The sequence below is a fragment of the Schistocerca piceifrons genome, chromosome 1 (genome assembly GCF_021461385.2).
Source record: "Schistocerca piceifrons isolate TAMUIC-IGC-003096 chromosome 1, iqSchPice1.1, whole genome shotgun sequence".
Lineage (NCBI taxonomy): Eukaryota > Metazoa > Arthropoda > Insecta > Orthoptera > Acrididae > Schistocerca > Schistocerca piceifrons.
The window spans coordinates 635,844,791-635,867,408 of record NC_060138.1 but is presented as its reverse complement, the minus strand read 5'-3'; the positions used below and the strand labels follow the sequence as shown (position 1 = coordinate 635,867,408).

The window sequence follows — 22,618 nt, the reverse complement described above, 5'->3', positions numbered from 1 at the left end:
CAGATTTTTGCTTTTCCCGTACATGAATGCGAAACAACTGTGCAACATCTAGCAATGCATTTGGAGAGTGTACGAGTTTACTTCACAAAAGACATCGCCAGAAAAGTTGCAAGCGAACCACTTCAGAACACAACGTTAACAGCTTTTTACCAATTGTGCCAGATGGATGCATTCACAAAAACATTACTATATGTTGGTGTCCCTACCTATTATACATGGAACACAACAAGAAAAATCTTTCAACAACAAAAACAAAGAATTCCATTAGAAGATCATCCAGGTACAATGAAAACTGGCACACCAGGCCAGTATGCGCTGTACATGGAAACAATGCTTAATGTTTCTATGCTGTGATGTTATTTAATTGGATAGATAACATCCATTCTATCCAATTAAATAATTTTATCAATAATTGATTGTTTTCATTGTTGTATCTCATGATGTTGCTACATGAATTATGGGGATCAACAAGTTTCATAGATCTCAGGGTTGTTGACAGTTACCTGTGCCAGATGTACAGGAAAAACACGAAAATGCTTAGGACTACTGGAAAATGACAACCTCTGGGAATTAACCTACAAGAACCCTTGTTCACAGCCTCAGCGGAACTGATGATAGACTTATTCGCCATAATTCTAAGAAAATGTGATCCATTGAATGTAAAACAGCTGTGAGACGCCTTCAAAGAGAGTATGATTGATGACATACTGTACTGAAACCAACGAAGTCATCAGTGAAACACTCATTCGCCTAGAAGGTAAACGTTTACCAATAAATCACCAGACCTTAGTACAACTTGATGCAAGCACCCCAAAAAGCTGCTATCAGTACCCTAAACTTCGAAATTACAAAGGAGAAAGCTACATCAACAAACTCCTTAAATATATTACTCACAACAAACTATTCCTCAGCGACAATGAAAATGAAATTTTCAATATTATCATGGGCCGACTTGACAACATGGTAGAATTATTTACTTGGATGCACTAGGACGCACTAGGAAAACGTTTTTGATAAATCTGTTGCTGGCAGAAATACTTGCTAAACAACCCATCACACTAGCACTGGCATCATCTGGCGTTGCAGCAACATTTATGGAAGGAAATTTCACTGCCCATTCCACTCTACGACTACCGTTGAATATAGCCAAAGAACATTTCCAGTGTGTAAAATCACAAGAGCATCTGGACTGGGTGAACTTCTAAAGCAAGCTATACTTACTTTCTAGGATGAATGCACAATGGCACATAAAACATCCCTTGAAGCCATGGACAGAACATTATAAGAATTACAAGGAAACTCTAAAGTGATGAGAGGTGCTCTACTCACTCTCAGGAGATTTTCAGCAATCACTTCCAGTTATCTCCAAGCCAATACCAGCAGCCGAGATTATTTCATGCTTTAAAAAAAAAAAAAAAATCACATCTCTAGCCATACATAGAAATACAGCGACTAACAAAAAATGAGAGATTGAACTATCGAAAGATTTCTGCAATATAGCCACTGCTGAAAATGAACTCATCAACCAAATTTATCCAAACATTGTTCACAACTATACTAATCCAAACTGGCTATTTGAAAGAGCAGTTTTGGCAGATAAAAATAATATTGTCAGTGATGTCAACTTTAATATTCAAAAGAAAATTTCCAGTGAAGAGAGAATATACAAATTGATCGAAACAATGCTAAACATTGTAGAAAGTGTGAACTTCCCTACAGGATTTCTAAACTCTTTGCAATGCCAGGAATGCCATTACACTGTCTGACTTAAAATTGGATCTCCAGTCATACTACTCAGAAATCTCAACTCGCCAAAACTGCGTAACGGGACAAGGATGATCATCAAACAGCTATTGAATAACATCATGGCAGCCAAATTTATGACAGGACACTCACTATTTATCCCCAGAATAGTACTGATCTCTACTGGACTGCCATTCCAATTTAAAAGACTGCAATTTCCGATCAAATTAGCCTACAGTTTTACATAACAAAGCACAAGGACAAACTTTAAAATATTGCGGCATCAATTTCAAAGACTCCTGCTTCTGTCACAGTCAACTATATGCAGCTTGCTCTTGAGTAGAAAATTCAAAAAATTTGTACATTCATATCCCGGATAACAAAATGGAAAAATGTTGTTTATAAACAAGTACTGTAAAAAGTTAGAATATGTTGTCAGTAAACATTTTTTATCTGTTATGCTTTAAAGTTTATCCTTTTATTCCAACTACTACACAATCTCGTATCAACTCCCTGAGCAAAGTCGGGTACGCCATCTAGTAGAGATGTAAGAGGCAGGGAATTGTTAGCTGAGTTTCAGCCACTTTGTTCATTCCCATCTGATGTAAGCAGTGAATAATGAAAATTATTTGGAAATTGGTAGGACACCCTTAGGCTCCTCTGGTTGAGCATTCAGAAAGCTCATAGGAGCTGTAGTGTGTAGAAGTTGTGCCCCCAAGTCTCTACAACATAGAGCTAAACAGCATTTCAAAGTGCAGGCTTAAGACTAGTGACTACCTTTTCAAAAGAAATATTACTTTGTATCAACAGTTCCAAAAATTTTGACTCTCATTATTTGTGTGGGTAATATTCAATATTCACCATCATAATTTAAATTCTGTAATACAGTGTTGAAAAATTATTTTAATATATATTTTGGAGTGACTCTGCCTCAAAGCTTTTAAATGCAAGCGTTGCCTGTCCTTGATACGCGTAGATTCCAAAGTAGGAATTATTGGACAAATCTCTTTATTTCAATTGTTATGTGGGCCACTGCAGGGAATGCTAATGATGGAAACATTTATCTTAATTCCAGGATATACAGAATTAATTTGCTCTGCCATTGCTCTATTTCACTGAATTGGAATTGATGTCCTATTGAAGTGTCCCAAATCAACAAACGAGAATAAATGGTTGTGAGTGCCTGCTAAGTACCTGACCCAGTGCATGGTCACCAAGGCTGCACCAACTGTGGAAGCTTCAGAAATTGTGAAATTCTTTGTAGAAGATATAATTCTGACATTTAGATCAGCAGGTGTAATGATCTCTTGAAAAAGTGTTGCAGTCAAAATTGACATCAGAAATACTTTCATGATGATGCAATATCAACCACAGGATAACTGCCTACCATTCATAGAGAAGTTTCCTTGCAGTACACAAATAAGACATCCCTCTGGATGTACGTTGTCATTGAACAGAGAGCTGGAATACGGTACTGCCTGTTGTAATATTTGCATACAACAGAGTAAAGCAAGACACCATATCTTCCAGCCAATGACTCACAAGACTAAAAAAACTATATGGACACTTTGATGTAATCAGCCATGGCATCGCCATGTTGAAACGAAAACAAACATATCATCTCCAGAACAGAAGTGGCAAGACAGCTGGTGTGCATATTTGGGACACCCAGGGTAGCGAGTGCAGCAGGAAAAGCAATGAGAAAAATTTGTAAAACAATACATTGGCCCATACCGAATCGTACATTAAAAAGTGCATTGTGTCATTTGCATGGATTCCAGTCATGCTCGTCAAGCATAGAGAATTAATGAGTTCAGAAACATGAATACCTGCTCAGTGATTGTGATGCCTTGATGAAAGTGACTTCATTTAATCAGGAAGGCATGTTAATAAGATCAAAATGCAAGGTTCCTGCAACACATTTACACAAAGGACCACTAAATAGATCCCAATCCAGAAATGCACAGTCAACCCCATAACAGTGTACCACTGTTTTGTGTGGAGGAGGAGGAGCAATGTTGCATAATATGCCTCATGTGCTGCAGTGTAGTGGTGTATCTGTGGCTAGCGATGTATGGGTCACTGGTTCGATTCCTGTCTCCTGCTGTAGGCATTGCTTAATTTTGGAGCTACAGTTAGCATTGTTGCTTTTACAAACTGAAGCTTAGAAAGATTCCCATTAAAGGTCCTAAATGCTGTGATTTGCTTGTGCATTAGCTTCATTATTCAAATCCCTTTAATCTTCCTTCCTTCTAAGCTACTGAAATGGCAACAGAGGATGCTGTATTCTGTACTCCTTTCAAAAAAAAATTTGAAATTAGTGTCTTTATTGCTCTATTACTAGTGACTTGGGAATGAAGAATGAGATTAATAGTTATAAATCACAAAATATTTTCACATCTGTAAAATTCAGAAAATAACTGCATGAGATGTTTAGCTGAGTACATTTCACAAATCCCTCACCTTTTCTTAAAATGTTATTGTGATGGTGAAGTCATTTTGGTATTCTGCAAGACTTTTTCTAGTCGCTATTAAATTTGTGATTAATTTAACATCTCGCACAAGTGACAGGGCTGTGTCCTTGCCGTTTCTTTTAGTTGAAGTCTTATACGTGTGTCAATAATGTCTTAGTTGGTAAAATAATAGTAAGCTAGAAATTACTGGAATTGCTATACAGAGATAGAGTAATTTATTTTATACCATAAGTCATTTAGCGCACATTTAGTAATTATAAACTAAATTGCAGATGAAAAAACAACTAGTACATCATTACAAGAACAGATAATGAGTTTAGAAGGAAAGCTTTCACAGAGTGAGGAACGTACCGCAGTGCTTTTGAGTGAAATACATCAAGAGAAGAGTGAGAAAGATGTTGCCCAACTTCGATGTGCAGAGCTGAATCAGCAATGTGAGCTGGTGAGACAACAGCTTCGTGAACAACAGAGAGATGCAGCTGACATACAGACTCGTGTTGGCACTCTACAAAATGAAATAGAAATAAAGGATAAGGTATTGTATTCATCACATTTATTTTTATTGCAAATCATTGCTGTTGAATCTTTTGATGTACTGTTGCTATTTTGGGGCTAGCATGAATCCTCACATAGTCAGCAGTCTTATCAGCTATCTTTCATAGTCTATTACTATGTAGGTAAAACAGATACCAGATCAGCACAGCTACCAGGTGACATTGAGCAACACAAGCTTTTGGATTAAAGCAACATTTTACTGAACACTACTAGATAAATTTTAATCTGTTGGTGGTTTGATCATTGGTCTATGTTCTCAAACTCATGCAGCCATTCTGTAATACAAAAGCTTAAGTCTCATCATCAATTTAAGTAACATCTTTCACTAACATTGAATCACACAGAAATTGTTCTAATGCATTTGGCCAACAAGAAATCCCATTCCAATTGGCAACTGCATTTCAGGCATTTACATAAGACAATGCTTACAGCTTGTAATGTACCCAAGTCCCATCGTATATCAGCTGTGTACTGTACTTTAAGTTGGTGCAAAATTTGCTATTATATTGGTACAACAATAACAGTGTAGTTTCGATTATTCAGATCTTAGTTATATGGATTCATCATTATCTGGATTGTCAATCACGAGCAAACATCTTTTTAGTATGGTCTGTGCATGTAAGGACATGTCACACTGGCACTACCCTCCCAATCTCTGTCTCTCAGATTTCATTATTGTTTGAGTTACAGTTGCCAGTCACTGTGCCATGTCACGCCTGTGGTTAGAAATACCAAAGCGCAATAAAGCGATGTTATCGTGTAAAGAAAAAATAAACATTAGTGATTCATTAAAAAAAGGGAAACTGGTTATAAGTTAGCCAATAAGTATGATGTAAAACTTCCTGGCAGATTAAAACTGTGTGCCGGACCGAGACTCGAACTCAGGACCTTTGCCTTTCGTGGGCAAGTGCTCCACCAACTGAGCTACCCAAGCACGACTCACACCCCGTCCTCACAGCTTTACTTCCGCCGTACCTCGTCTCCTACCTTCCAAAGTTTGGAATGTAGGAGACGAGGTACTGGGGGAAGTAAAGCTGTGAGGGCGGGGTGTGAGTCGTGCTTGGGTAGCTCAGTTGGTGGAGCGCTTGTCCGCGAAAGGCAAAGGTCCCGAGTTCGAGTCTCGGTCCGGCACACAGTTTTAATCTGCCTGGAAGTTTCATGTCAGCCCACACTCTGCTGCAGAGTGAAAATCTTATTTTGGAAGTATGATGTAGGTAATTCTACAATAATGAATATTAAGAATAATACTGATTCAGTGTTGAAATATACCTGCATACTTGATACTGAAGACAGGAATAAAGTGATGAAAAAACCTAAAGGTTTCGGAAGAAGCTTTGTATTTTTGTTGTTTATATAAATGATCAACTGGACAACTGATATCTGATCCTTTGTGATGTGAACAGCCATTACAGTTAAAAAAAAAGTGGCGATGAATTGTATGTGGCAGGTAACAGGTGGTTTTACAGATTTAAATCTCATTGTGAAATTCACAGATTGGAAATAAAAGGTGACAAAATGTCAGTTGATGAACCAACATATTCTTTTAAAGATTGTTTTAAAAAAGAATCCGCTGAAAATGACTGTGACTTGGACCTTGTTTACAATGGTGATGAACAACTGTATTAAACTGGAAATCCTTATCATCAAAATCTTTTAACTTCTCAGCAAGAGTGTTCAGCTCCAAGATATGAAACTGGTAAAGAGTGAGTAATAGTATTAGTGCATGCAAGTGCTACCCGGACCCATAAAATGGATTTGCTCCTCATCGGAAATTACAGAAACCCCAGGTGCCTCAAAAATATGAGAGTTCCCTTAATTTATAAAAATAAAAAAAGGACATGATGAACACCAATGAAGCTTTTTCCCTGAAGTAAAAAAAAATTCAAAACAGAATTGGTAAACACACAAAATCCTACTTTTACCAGATAATGCACCAACATATCCTTTGGCTGAACTGTTAGAGAGAGAAAAATGGAATGTTTACTATAAAATTTGTGCTTCCTAATGTGACATGCTTGCTACAACCAAAGGATCAAAGTCTTATTGAAACATTACAATGACTTTATAGGAAACAAAAAGCAGCATTTATGTAGATTGTTATTTGTTGATGAAGATAACATAGAAGTCATCATTTTTCAAGCAAATGAATGTAAAGGGGTGTTGTTACGTGGTTGTAGATTTGTGGGATTTGATTGAAAGGAAAACTTGGAACAAATGCTGGAACAAAATAATAAAGTGGGAGCACAAAAATTCAATAATAGATATGGATGATGAAATTGGTGAAAACATATTGCAGGCAAACAAACAATAGGAAATGCATGAAGATGATACAAAACAAACATAGGTGCAGAAAATGATGCAGGACCATCTTATGCGGAAGCATTTCAAGCCCTGAAACAGCTTTCAAATGATTCAAAAAACGGAGAATGACACTGTGAGTTTACTACAGTTAAAACAAATTTGTGATATAGCAGCAGTGAAGGGAGAAAAATTATTTTTGTCAAATGACAAGTACCAATTATTTTAAACAAAATTAAACTGCTGTGACTGCCCTGTGACTTTAGTTAGGTATTTCATGATTGAGGTTGCAGTATTTTAGTAATTTTAACTAAAATATGTGTGCAAGTACAAAAAATCTCTCTAATCTCTTAATCACTGATTTTTGTTGATTTTAATAAGTTTAATTTGTTTTTGTTTTATGTACATACTTTAGAAACATAACTATATGACAACGTAGTTAGAAGATAACCATATGTGCGTGACATAGTTTATCTTTCTAGAATTAATAATACAAAAGTCATTTTTCTTCATAAATTCAGTTATCTGCATTTTCGATTAGTGGGCTGATTTATGAGAACAATTAGTCTGGTTAATTGAGTCTGCACTGCAGCTGTTGACATGCATGAATTAATGGTCATTGCCTAACTATGGCTAACTGTAAACACTAGTAACCAGTTACTGAACATGCAGCAATCTGCAGTGCCAATGAGCAATATCTGCTTCTACATCCATGGCTGTTTGCAATGTCTCACTCAACCCTCCCCTTTTTCCTTCATCAGCATTGATTCTGCTGAACTACATACATATATGATAAATGTATCTTCAAAACCACTCTCTCCCTGACCTAAACTTGCTATAGTTCCATCTAGCCATCAAGATTTGGAAGCTCTGTGGTTTTTCCAAATTGTTTCAGATAAACACTTGAATGGTTCCTCAAAATACATAGCCAATTAGACAAAAACATGAACTTGAGTTTTTTTTTCCTACCTGGAATTTTTATTGTTATAACATTTATATCTACTTTCTAGGAGATTGGAAGTCAGTCAAACAAAATTCAAGAACTTTTAAATAGAGTTCAGGCATTGGAACTAATTCAACATGATAAACATGCGGCAGAGAAACAAGAGCAGGAACTCAGAAGAACTATTTTAGATCTAGAGGAGCAAGTAGCTGAAAAAAATAAGGTATGAAAAATTTTGCATTTTCTGTTTCTTTTTAATCACATAAGCAGTAGTGGAACAAATAACAGAAATGTATGTCCAGTGATATAGTAATGTGAGTAGCAAAACGGTTCTTTTCTAGTGACTTATTTGTTATACTGAAATATCTGAATTACAGTCACTGAACGCTGAACAATGTACTTTTGCCACAAATGTATTCCCTAACAAGAAAACAATGGTTATCCTGTTGATACATGTGATTTAACACTGCCACAGATGTCTTTAGTTTTATTTAAGGAAGCTTTTTACATCTTATCTGCATAGCAAGCACTATAATTTGAGTACTTTCAAACTTTCACATTTCATCTCTCAATCCAATTTCTGCATTATTTTTGAAATTATTGAAAAAATGATCATTTAGTAAATTAGAAACTCTACATTGTAGGACGAGATTTTTTTGTGTGAATCAGTCAGATAAATAGGGCTTATGACATGAACATAATATTATGAAACTGACATACAGATATTGTTTTTTACAGAGTGTCCGTGTATTACAACAGCGACTCGGTGATATGAAGAAAACACTGCAACGTGAACTGCGCAATCCAAGCCACGATACAGGTGACAGTGTGGATGTAATCCCCTCGGGGCAGGCTCCTGCCCAGGGCACTGGACCAGGCCCTGGCCCAGGACCGGGAACAAGCAGCAGTAGACAGCCTCCACCTATTGGCTCCGAGGATGACGTTAACTTTAAATATCTGAAGCATGTTCTTATGAAGTTCCTCACTAGCCGCGAGTATGAGGTATACCCAAATGTATATTAATTAATTCTTGACACTTCTTTTATATTTTTCCCCCCTTGACTTTTGACCAGGCTAGAGTGCAAAATTCCTGGCTGCTTGTGTGCAATCAGATTTTATGCATTCACTGTTCTATAATTGATTGCACAATTTGCTAAAATATTCTCACCATATCTGAATATTTTTGAATTGTGTGAATGAATGCAAATTATATTTCATTGTAGTCATCATCAGCTGACCTGTGTAGGAACACAAGTGGTCCCAAATACAAATAATGAGGAGACTTTCCACAACTATATGCATCTGTAACCATCCATCACATTGTTTTGTTGAAAAGCTAAAACCTAAAGAAACATTATTTTATACTATTAACACTATATAGTTTTAGTGCAGCATTTACCATGTGCCTGGCAAATGTGTTTTTTCTTTGTCAGAACTATAACTAAAATCAAAGTACAATTTTCATCTAAGTTCAGAAGTTATCTGTAAAGTCAGTTATGTTACAAAACCTAATACTGCAACATTGAAATCACAGTCAAGTCAAAATCCAAAGGCAGGGTCACCAGTGAAGCACAACACTTAGCACTGAAAGCACAAAGGTTAGTGACACCAATGTACTGTCAGAAGAAAAAACTGAACTCCTGGACAGTGTGTGCAGCTGTTTATACAAACATCAAAAGTTCCTGCATGCTGGTATTTATACCACTATCAAATTTCCATAGTATGTATTCCATTACATACAAATATTACGAACACAAGCTATTTCAAGAACCTTCCAGAAATAATAACTGCTAAAGGACAAATAATCACTGGTGGTCAGGTTTGAACTGGTAACCTGCAGCATGACAGCCAGTAGTGTTAACCTCTACACTACACAGCATATGTTGCATGGATAGACATCTTTCTTTGTGATTTTATTCAGTTGTTGGTGATTGACACAGAACCACCATGTGCTATCCTTCTTCTTCACAATGACCGCAAGAGAAGACCTAGAACTCTCTGAAAGTTCAATGATGTCATCACGCAGCTTCTTCTCAGCTTCCTCCTGTATTATCCGTCATTGATATGAGTGTAGACTAGTTGGTGGATGATCCCCAGTGTTGATATGGTGTTTAATTATGGACTGCTTTGTCTGTCTTTCCTCCAGTAAGGACCTGGAAGTATCTGAAAATTAACGCAGAATGGCTAGCTAGAACTTGCTGATGTTGTTCCTCAGCCAGGTCTGATCCTATTGGAGCTTCAGTAGCAGCTTCCTCCCCTGGATTGTCTGTAGTGGTAGCAGACCATGATTCTTCATCAGTGGCACTAAGCTGCCCTTCATGAATTGTTTCAGGTCTCCCTATACAAATATCTTTAGGGATGTGTTTTGGCCGCTCATGGTAATTAGTGTTCCAAAGTTGTCCTTGACCACCTACAGTGCTTGTGACAGAAAACAGCTACAGCATGTTGGAGAATGACCCCATCCGGGGTACTACAATGGGCTTCATCCTACAGGTCGACTATAATCAACTGCAGTCGACTGACATGACTAAGACTGTTGTGATGATCAGAAACCTTTCATCACAGCGCATTCGACTAGTGGTGGAATAGACTGTGCTAAAAATTGATTCACCCTTTCTTGAACACTCTCTATTACTCCCTGATGTGTGGGGTCAACATTCATTCTCTTATGTATTTGGTCCAACATTTCTGAATGCTATACACTGCTTTCTCTCTTCTCTTCCTATCTGGTGTATGAGAGAGGCAAGCTCGTAGTGGTCTTCCTAATTCTTTCATCAGATTCTTTTCTGTTGCATTTCCTCAATTCAATGGCACCACATGAGGAATTCCTCTGTCATTGTGAACTGTTTACCAGAAGAGCTTAGTACATGTCTTCTGTGACACTCCTCATAAAGTGTGAGATTTTGTTGGCTTGTGTTGTATTCATTTCTATGGGGTGGCATAAAGCCAGAACATTCTGTATGTACAACTGTGACATTTCCCAGTGATGATGTTGATATGCTAGATGGACTTGCTGCTGACTGCCACTAAAAGGTTTTCTTCAGTTCTGCCGTGAATTTGTCTTGACTATTGAGCTTCTCCTCGTTGTTTTCAAACCATTGCTGGGTGGTTCTGTCCAAATAAAGTAAACTTTTGCCAAATACATCATGTCGTCCCACCTTTAACATTTGGCGAATGGTCAAATCTTTCCAGCCATTTTCTCAGATCATGACCAGTGTTTCCAGAAAAAACTGATGAACATGTAATATGCATCTGACTTACTGCTGTTTTGGAATTCACATATCTCCTGTAAATATGGATCTTAATAAGGATGTACTGCTTGTAATCTGGTTCCTGTCGGCATAGGCAATGGCTTTTATATTGCCTAATTGGAGTCAGAGGGGTGTATATGTTTTGAAGTACATTTCATCTCCCAGACAGTGTCATGCCAAAACCAAAGTAAAGTCCAAATCTGGTGACAGGATCACTAATGAAGTACAGCAGATGAAGAGTGTATATTACGGACCCCAGCATAGTCAGAACAGAACTGGACTCTTGGACGGAGATTGCAGCTATGTATACAAATACCAAATATTCCAGAATATGCAAACATTGTTAACATATGATATTTCAAGAACCATTCAGAAATGATAAATACTAAATAACAAATACTTTCTGATGGTCAGTTTTGAACTGATGAACCACAGAATGTCAGCCAGTGATGCTAACCATTACACTGTATTCCATGATTACTCCGCAAGGCAATATTGAAGACATCCAGACTTCAGAATTTAAGCATGCATGTGAATAAATGAAAATAGAAGCTGTGTATTGTTTATTATTGATTGCTTGGTATAAGTTCATTTTTGCTATTTACGTACATGATGTGAGCTTATATAAATTGGACAGTTGAGAACAGAACAGAACCAAAACTGATATCTCATTTTAATAATCATAGTACACAAGATACCCCCTCCCCCCGCCCCCCTCCCCCCATGAACCATAGACCTTGCCGTTGGTGGGGAGGCTTGCGAGCCTCAGTGATACGGATAGCCGTACCGTAGGTGCAACCACAACGCAGGGGTATCTGTTGAGAGGCCAGACAAACATGTGGTTCCTGAAGAGGGTCAGCAGCCTTTTCAGTAGTTGCAGGAGCACCAGGCTGGATGATTGACTATTCTGGCCTGGTAACATCAACCAAAACGGCCTTGCTGTGCTGGTAGTGTGAACAGATGATAGCAAGGGGAAACTAAAGACGTAATTTTTTCTGAGGGCATGCAGCTTTACTGCATGGTTGAATGATGATGGCGTCGCCTTGGGTAAAATAATCCAGAGGTAAAATGGTCCCCCATTCGGATCTCCGGGCGGGGACTACTCAAGAGGACGTCATTATCAGGAGAAAGAAAACTGGCGTTCTACGGATCGGAGCGTGGAACGTCAGATCCCTTAATCGGGCAGGTAGGTTAGAAATTTTAAAAAGGGAAATGGATAGGTTAAAGTTAGATATAGTGGGAATTAGCGAAGTTCGGTGGCAGAAGGAACAAGACTTTGGTCAGGTGAATACAGGGCTATAAATACAAAATCAAATAGGGATAATGCAGGAGTAGGTTTAATAATGAGTAAAAGAATAGGAGTGCGGGTAAGCTACTATAAACAGCATAGTGAAAGCATTATTGTGGCCAAGATAGACACGAAGCCCATGCCTACTATGGTAGTTCAAGTTTATATGCCAATTGGCTCTGCAGATGATGAAGAAATTGAAGAAATGTATCATGAGAGAAAAGAAATTATTCAGATAGTGAAGGGAGACGAAAATTTAACAGTCATGGGTGACTGGAATTCGATAGCAGTAAAGGAAGGGAAGGAAACGTAGTAGGTGAACATGGATTGGGGGGAAAAATTGAAAGAGGAAGCCACCTGGCAGAATTTTGCACAGAGCATAACTTAATCATAGCTAACACTTGGTTCAAGAATCATTAAAGGAGATTGTATAGATGGAAGAAGCCTGGAGATACTGACAGGTTTCAGATAGATTATATAATGGTAAGACAGAGATTTAGGAACCAGGTTTTAAATTATAAGACATTTCCAGGGGCAGATGTGGACTCTGACCACAATCTATTGGTTATGAACTGTAGATTAAAACTGAAGAAACTGCAAAAAGGTGGGAATTTAAGGAAATGGGACCTGGATAAACTGAAAGAACTAGAGGTTGTAGAGAGTTTCAGAGAGAGCATTGGGGAACGATTGTCAACAAAGGGGGAAAGAAATACAGTAGTAGAAGAATGGGTAGCTTTGAGGGATGAAGTAGTGAAGGCAGCAGAGGATCAAGTAGGTAAAAAGACGAGAGCTAGTAGAAATCCTTGGGTGACAGAAGAAATATTGAATTTAATTGATGAAGGAAGAAAGTATAAAAATGCTTTAAATGAAGCAGGCAAAAAGGAATACAAACGCCTCAAAAATGAGATTGACAGGAAGTGCAAAATGGCTAAGCAGGGATGGCTAGAGGACAAATGTAAGGACGTAGAGGCGCATATCACTAGGGGTAAGATAGATACTGCCTACAGTAAAATTAAAGAGACCTTTGGAGAAAAGATAACCACTTGCATGAATATTAAGAGCTCAGATGGAAACCCAGTTCTAAGCGAAGAAGGGAAAACGGGAAGGTGGAACGAGTATATAGAGTGTCCATATAAGGGCGATGTACTTCAGGGCAATATTAAGGAAATGGAAGAGGATGTAGATGAAGTTGAAATGGGAGAAATGATACTATGTGAAGAGTTTGACAGAGCACTAAAAGACCTAAGTCGAAACAAGGCCCGGGGAGTAGACAACATTCCATTAGAACTACTGGTAGCCTTGGGAGAGCCAGTCCTGTAAAAACTCTACCATCTGGTGAGCAAGATGTACGAGACAGGCAAATACCCTCAGACTTCTAGAAGAATATAATAATTCCAATCCCATAGAAAGCAGGTGTTGACAGATGTGAAAATTACCGAACAATAAGTTTAATAAGTCATGGCTGCAAAATACTAACGCAAATTCTTTACAGACAAATGGAAAATCTGGTAGAAGCTGACCTCGGGGAAGATCAGTTTGGATTCCGTAGAAATATTGGAACACGTGAGGCAATGCTGACCTTACGACTTACCTTAGAAGCTAGATTAAGGAAAGGCAAACCTACGTTTATAGCATTTGTGGACTTAGAGAAAGCATTTGACAATGTTGACTGGAATACTCTCTTTCAAATTCTGAAGGTGGCAGGGGACAAATACAGGAAGCAAAAGGCTATTTACAATTTGTACAGAAACCAGATGGCAGTTATATGAGTCGAGGGTCATGAAAGGGAATCAGTGGTTGGGGAGTGAGTGAGACAGGGTTGTAGGCTCTCCCCAATGTTGTTCAATCTGTATATTGAGCAAGCAGTAAAGGAAACAAAAGAAAAATTCGAAGTGGTTATTAAAATCCACAGAGAAGGAATAAAAACTTTGAGGTTCGCCGATGACATTGTAATTCTGTCAGAGACAGCAAATGACTTGGAAGAGCAGTTGAACGGAATGGATAGTGTCATGAAAGGAAGGTATAAGGTGAGCATCAACAAAAGCAAAATGAGGATAATGGAATGTAGTCGAATTAAATCGGGTGATGCTGAGGGAATTAAATTAGGAAATGAGACACTTAAAGTAGTAAAGGAGTTCTGCTATTTGTGGAGCAAAATAGCTGATCATGGTCAAAGTAGAGAGGATATAAAATGCTGACTGACAATGGCAAGGAAAGCGCTTCTGAAGAAAATGAATTTGTTAACATCGAGTATATATTTAAGTGTCAGGAAGTCGTTTCTGAAAGTATTTGTATGGAGTGTAGCCATGTATGGAAGTGAAACGTGGGTGGTTAATAGTTTGGACAAGAAGAGAATAGAAGCTTTTGAAATGTGGTGCTACAGAAGAATGCTGAAGATTAGGTGGGTAGATCACATAACTAATGAGGAGGTATTGAATAGAATTGGGGAGAAGAGGAGTTTGTGGCACAACTTGACAAGAAGAAGAGACCGGTTGGTAGGACGTGTTCTGAGGCATCAAGGGATCACCAGTTTGGTATTGGAGGGCAGTGTGGAGGGTAAAAATCGTAGAGGGAGACCTAGAGATGAATACACTAAGCAGATTCAGAAGGATGTAGGCTGCAGTACGTACTGGGAGATGAGGCAGCTTGCACAGGATAGAGTAGCATGGAGATCTGCATCAAACCAGTCTCAGGACTGAAGAACACAACAACAACACACAAGATACATCGACTAGAAAGTCAGGCCATTCTGGTGAGTACCCTCTCATTGGTCAGCAGTGTGTTAACATCACTTGGCAACCAACACAGGTACAGTTGCGCACTAGCTAATGGAAACCTCACACGGTAAAACAATTTTTCATGTCTCATTTCATTTGATTTTTAGTGTCTCATTGATGGGGTTCAGGATGATTCAAAATAATTAGTGTTTGAAATATTCAAAAGGAAATGTTAAACAGTAAAAGCACCAATGACAAAAGTTGTCAATATCCAAACCTAGCTGTAATTCATTACTTGAGCTTAGGCTTAAGCACATTAAAACGATGAATATTTTACAATTTCGTGTGCTGCTTTAATTCAGGCATATTAAGAGAATATAATAATACAGATGATGAAACTTAAGTTTTGATGTTTAAATAAAAAATTTAACACGATGTTGCTAAGGATGACATAGTCCAGAGAAGATTTCTTTCTGCTGAAGCTTGCATCATTGCATCCCATTTGGGCCTTTTATTCAAAAATTTAATGCGGACAAAAGTTCTTGTTCTTACATATAAATGAATTATTTTCTTTTTGATTGTGGGAAACCTTGACTGTATTACTGTTGCTAACGATTTCATCATGTTTTCTCAAAGTAAAATATTTGATCCGTGTAAAGATGCAAAAATAATTTTGAACTCTGATATCATAGCAGACCGCTCAGATGATGGAGAAGTAAGTCCATCTTTTGACAGTACACTTATCAAGTCTTGTTTTGCTGTTAATTTTGCATTGACATGGCGTTTTGCTGTTGTAATTCCTACTGTCATTGTTTATGCACTTGAACGTGGTGCATCCTCTTAAGTATTTTTAAGGCTTCATGAGTAAAGTCTTCACTGGAGCTCACGGAATCACTAAGCTTGCAAGCTCGGAGCAGGTCTTTTCATTTGAAGTCCAGTGACATGACATGTCAGATACTTTGTTGCACAACTAACTAGAAATACGGTTCTTGAATTCTCCCACAGCTTCTTCTGCAGAATTTTGATCTCTGTCCTCCACAATAGACAAAGTTACATTTGATGCATTATCAGTCTGTATGAGTGTAAGCAAATTCTATTTTTCATCTCAAAGGGCATAGGATTATTATAAAATGCACCTAGACCATGAATTCTAGAAAATAAATTTTGAAAGCAGTTGTGATTCAGTCTCAGGCAGTACGTAGGTTGTGCAAAAAGTGGATTTATTGATGTAACAAATCCTTTATGAAATAGGAGGAAACTGTATCCTTCCCATGCTCGCGTGTTCGAGTAAATTTCCAAAAATACATTCAGGGAATTTCCTTGACTTCTAAGAGGTGCTTTCTGATCTTGGGTGTGGCTCGAGATCGGCTTATCCAAAAAATTTTATCAGTTTGATGGAGCTTCCTTCATGATCTTTATGTACCTCACAGGTTGTGCGTTAGGACATGTCTGCTTGCATTCACATGAGCTTCTGATATATAATAGGCAATTGAAAGATCACCTGGCTGGTGCTGCAGAAGACCTTCTATTAAAGGCTTTCAAAATACAAAGGCAAGGCAAGGTGATTCCATCATGAATAAAGTGATTTCTTAATCATTTCAGTGGCTGCAGTACATTGTAACAAAAGGCACATTTTCCTTGTTTTGTCCATAAGGTTCAAAAAATACATCTCAGTTGCAGATACACCAAGTTGTTGCGACACTTGTCAATTTTTCACTTGCATATTGCGTGTAACCACTACGACATGAACTCCAGTTCCTTCAGGCTTTGTTTCAATTGTCTGCAAAAAACTGCTTGACGTACTATATTGGCTGCCTCCACTTTGAAAGTAAATTTGTAATCATAGCTAAGTGAACATCCTTATGTGGTCCAAGTATGACATTGTTAGATGAATTGTAGTTCACATAACTGTCAGTTCTTTTCATCAAAGCTTAGGACAGATGTGGCCTCAAATGGTGTAAACGTCCCACAGATCTAGCTTTAATTAAACTTAGTACTTCATGTAAGATGCCTCATTGATAAACTGCTTTGTCCATTTGTGGAGTGTTGACTGACCAACAGGGCAAAGGATAGTTCTTTCTTCTTAGGTAAGAATTTGATTTTGAAGACAAAGCTGCTAGTCTGGCAAGGTATGCAGGAGAACTGTTGTGGAATTTAGAAGGTAGAAGATGGGGTACTTGCAGAAGTAAAGCTGTGAGGGTGGGTCATGAATCATGCTTTGATGGCACAGCTGGTAGAACATTTTTGTATGAAAGGCAGAGGTTCCAGGTTTGAATTCCAGTCTGGCATGCGGTTTTAATCCCGCTGCAGAGTGAATATTAATTCTGGATATTACAGCATATTTATTACACAAATAAATAAAGTTATGTGTGTGTTATGATAGAGACCTGCCTAGCCACACTGCCTAGACACACACTTGCCAACAGTGGCCACAACAATATCCTGTCACTGAACAACATGTGAAACATAAACATAAGAGCTGTTACGTGATCTGGATTCCCCTTTGCAACACAGCTGGTTCATAATTGTATATCAGTAAAGTGCTTCCAGCAGCTAATCAAAACACATGGTCGTAATGTAAACTCACCTTCATCCAAGATTTCTCATGCACAATCTTCCTTCATCTCCTTATATTTTTACATTCTTCTGTCTCTTATTTCATTTCATTTTGTAATATTTACTCTGTCTCCCTCACCTCAATTTTACCCTCTCATTTGTTTTCAATTTTCTTCTTTAAATTTTGCACTCCTTGTCTAACTGATGATTTTTGTGTTTGACCTGGAAAGAACAATTACCACTTGTAATTGTGCATTTGATGAAGGTTAAAATAAGGTTATTATCAGGTGACGATTTTGAATCCATCTCATCTCTGGAGTTTCAACAACAGCATGTTTTTAAAGGATATTCTATCTCAAATTTCAGAAAACTTTTGCAAGCTTTATATGTATTTTATGTTCGATCACATACCATGAGATGCATTGCTTACTGATCTCGTCTTACACCATCAGGATCATAGGATCTTGAGTGAGTGTGTTGTTAGAAGAGAGCTTTGGGAAGGAATAAGAAAATGTAAGTGATTTGTTAGTATGATAAGGCAACTAAATCATCCTTCTCTTCCTTTGCTGTTAAGATAGTCAGTGCTTTGCATTTTACTTTGTTATTTCTTCATTACAGGCACAGCATCTAACACGAGCTGTAGCAACATTATTACACTTCACCCCAGAGGAGGAGAGGCTTCTGCGGGAGACTTTGGAATGGAAGATGTCATGGTTTGGTACTCGACCTAGTCTGGGATATGGTCAAATGTCTAAAACAATACCTCCTAGCTGATACTAGATCTTAAATAAAATGTTTTTGTCATATTGTGGTGGACCAACAGTGTAAAATTACAAATTACAAAAATTGACTGGTATCTCTAACAGTCTGTTTTGCTTCTGGGGTTGTTTCCAGGAAGCATGCAAATAATGGTGATTGAAGTATTATTTCAGTTGCTTGGAATTTTGTTAAAAACATTGTAACATAAAAATTCTGGTGCACTATCTCAGAACAGAAACAGAATAGAAATCCTGTGAAATATGGTTATGGATATTTCTTTCCTACTAAAGAGGTGCAAATATTTAAATTCTTACAACAAGGAAATGCATCACTTATAGTTGACAGTTTCTGTGCAACTTCATTGGGTAGTTGCAATTTCCTATAGTACCAGTGGTTGCAGAATTTTATTATTTTTGTACAGGCACTTGTACAGTTCTGTGTATGTAATTTTTTGAATATTCATTAATATAAGTGTAGGTTTTATTTGAGCAATAAGTACAGCAATTAAAAAGGCACATCATAGGGAAGAGTAACTTAAAAATTTAACAAAGAAAGTCAAATGTAAATTTAAGAATAAATCTCAAGTTTCATACTTGAAAATTATGACCTTGCAAACTATTGTTTTCTATTAATATTTCATATTCTGCTTTAAAAGTTGGTTCATTCAATAGCTATATTACACTAATATTCAGCAGATTTTATTGTTTTGAGGTCTGTAATTGGTATACTGTATTATACACTCTTATGTGAAACCTCGGAGCACTGTTTCTACAAAATGAGACAACATTAATGTAGTGCAATTACTTTAAGTTTACTTAACACTGCAAGTTGTTCAGCTTCTGTGCCTTGTAATTACAATAACTGTGTCAAGAATTGAACTACGAAAAGTTGTGTTGCTAAGGATGTTACTTCTAGTATTCGCTAAATGGGAAAGAAAATTCTGGTTCTTTTCCTTGAATTTATGTTTGTTTTTATGTTGAATTTGGCACACATTTGTATTAAGATTTTATACATAACTTGTGTTTATCTTTGTATATTCATCACATATTAGTCATTACTTTTATAATGTGTTGTTTATAATTGTTAGCCAGCAGATGATCAGTAGTATCTCTTTTGTATGTGCAGTTTTTACTGATATTTTTAACAAGATGTAGAAACAAGTTCTGGCAGGAAAGTTGAGGATATGTTGTCAGTAGGAAATTTATTTGTGATACCATATTAATTTCGAATTTTGCATTTGCATAAGAGCAAAAAATGTTAACATATGTTGATGCTTTATTGTTCAAAGTCATATATGTATAGAACTCATTCATTAGCCCAGTTTAGCATATCAGAGTGTACAGTTGTTATGTGTAACAGTTTCTTCTAATTATTTTATTAAAAGGAAAGGTGCTCTGGTTGTAGCAAAGAAAACTGAATGATCTAACTAGTCCCTCTGAAAGGGAGGAAAATTTTAATCCAGTAATAATGCAGTCAGCTTTGTGTATATTTGTTCTTATAATCATAATTATTTATTAATGGACTCACTGTTGTGACCTCATTAAGTAATCAAACCTGTAATAATTAATATTGCCAAATGTAACTGTTCATATAATGATGATGTGGATATGAAAGCCATAAAAAAATATGATAGGACTCACCAGACTGGCAAGTGACCGAATGTGACCACAAGCTAATCAATCCTTGTAATCTCAGGTCCAGTTGTTACTAAACTGCCCTCAAGTACTTTTAATTGTGTAGTATTAGCATTGCATACATACGTTGCTGTTTCAGCTTTCAGTTGTGCAATAAGTAACTAGTAAATTATAGAATTATGGTGCTCAGTATTTCAAAGGGGGTATCAGTTGCAACGGTTATGTAAGTATTATTTATGTCAGTGCTGTAGAGTAAACACTGAATCTTATTTTTTAGCTTTCACTAAAAATATCATTTGTCAAAGCAGGTTATGTAACATTGTATTTGAGGGTGGTTACTTCCTTTTTGAGAAAATTAGAAAAAGAATAATTATATTTAATATACAAAAATTGTGCAATCTCAGTGTGTGTTTTCCTTCATTTCATGTACCCTTAAATTCACAAAGCAATATTCGCTGCTGCAGCACCAACAGGTAACTATAAATAATGATTCATCGGATTTGTGTGCGTGTGCGTGTGTGTGTGTGGGTGTGTGTGTGTGTGTGTGTGTCAGAAATTTTTTGCTTTATGTCATGTGAGAGAGGTGATGAGACTTATTAATTTTTAAGTTTCATTTTCATAGCTTCATTGAAAAGTAAGTGTTGTTTCAATGATGTAGATAAGAGATTTCAGTGCCATAATTGTTCTCTCTTGTGAGAATGAGAGGTATGAATGTATTTATATACAGTGTTCCAGGACTAATAATGAATATTTTAGAAGGTGGTAATATAGGCTAATTTAAATAAAACATGAAACAAGTTTTAATTCCTTGTGTTGGTATTCCAGTTGCTGTGGATTTATGACTGTCATTTGTGTTTTGAAATTTGATGTGTGAAGTTGTGTTTGAGTTTACATTACTGAATTTTGTCAACTGTGATTGTGATTTGTTGGCCAATTCTGCTGTGAACCAAATGGTTCAAATGGCTCTGAGCACTATGGGACTTAACATCTGAGGTCATCAGTCCCCTAGAACTTAGAACTACTTAAACCTAACTAACCTAAGGACATCACACACATCCATGCCCGAGACAGGATTCGAACCTGCGACCATAGCAGCAGCGCGGTTCCAGACTGTAGCGCCTAGAACCACTCGGCCACCCTGGCTGGCTGCTGTGAATCATTTAAGCATATCACACACATTTACAAATGCTGGCTAGGCTAGGCCGATATGGCTTGTGTGTATGAGTTTTGTAATGGAAATGCTGCTGGTTGAAGAGAATATGATGAACAATTTCCTGACTGCAGAGAACCAGATTCAAGAGTGTTTACTTCTCTCTTTGCTAGGCTGTGTAAACTGATGCAACGCCCAGCAGTGATATCTCATCTGAATAAGCAAATAAACAGCTAAATATCATCCAGCAAGAAGAATTTGACAGACTACTAAAAGACCCAAAACAAAACAAGGTCCCTAGAAGTTAGACTGAAGAAAGGCAAACCTACATTTATAGCCCGTATGGGTTTAGAGAAAGCTTTTGACAATGTTGACTGGAATACACACTGTGAAATTCTAAAGGCAGTAGGGACAAAATACAGGGAGCAAAAGGTTAGATACAGTTGGTTCAGAAACCAGTTTTCGGTTATAAGAAATTGAAGAATATGGATGGGGAAAGGGAAGTAGTAGCTGAGAAACAAGTGAGTCCGGGTTTTAACCTATCCCCAATGTTACTCAGTCTGTACATTGAGCAGTCTGTGAAGAGAACGAAGGAGAAATTTAGTAAGTCAATTAAAGTGCAGGAAGAAGTGGCATAATTCTGATGTAGATGACAAAGAACTTGGAAGAGCAGTTTGCTGGTACAGATGGTGTCTTGAAGAGAGTGAGAGTTTATACAAAGAACATGAACAAAATTAAAAGAAGGGTATGGAATTTAATCAAATTAAGTAAGGTGATGCAGAGGAATCAGATTAAAAAATGAGACACTAAAAGCAGTAGATGTGTTTTGCTGTTTAAGCAGTAACATAAATAATAGCTGGAGTAGGAAGGACATGAAATGCAGATTGTCCTTTTTTCCCCATTTGTTTGACTAACTGCTGATACTACTGCTGGATAGCAACATCAGTGCCTATTTTGCATCATTAATTCTATGCATATGAACTGATACATAGGAAAACTATGAATAGTGTAATATGGAAATGAGTGAGTGATCTAGCTTGCAAAATTAATTTTTTATGAGTACTGTACTAGTTGTAACTTAGTCTTGACAGGCTGACATGAAATTTATATATGTGCCATCCATTCATTAGCACACACTTTCATGTCTACAAAAAAGCTGCGAAGCAGTGTTATATAGCAATGTCACAGATGCTTCCTTGCTACTGTTGTGAAATGTACTGCATTACAGTCTGTGTTTGGAAACTTAATAG

The 22,618-nt window shown here is 37.2% G+C and overlaps 1 protein-coding gene across 2 annotated transcripts in view; it reads left to right on the top strand.

Moving 5' to 3' along the window:
• The window catches only part of LOC124804988 (golgin subfamily A member 1), a 122,847-nt gene extending 102,226 nt beyond the window's left edge, over window positions 1-20,621 (top strand). For both annotated transcript variants that reach the window (XM_047265393.1, XM_047265385.1), the window contains 4 exons: window positions 4,490-4,752; window positions 8,081-8,236; window positions 8,752-9,015; window positions 18,444-20,621. In XM_047265393.1, the coding sequence (XP_047121349.1) occupies window positions 4,490-4,752; window positions 8,081-8,236; window positions 8,752-9,015; window positions 18,444-18,599 (839 nt within the window). In that variant the 3' untranslated portion in view covers window positions 18,600-20,621. The remainder of the gene's footprint in view (window positions 1-4,489; window positions 4,753-8,080; window positions 8,237-8,751; window positions 9,016-18,443) is intronic.
• Window positions 20,622-22,618: the final 1,997 nt, after the last annotated feature.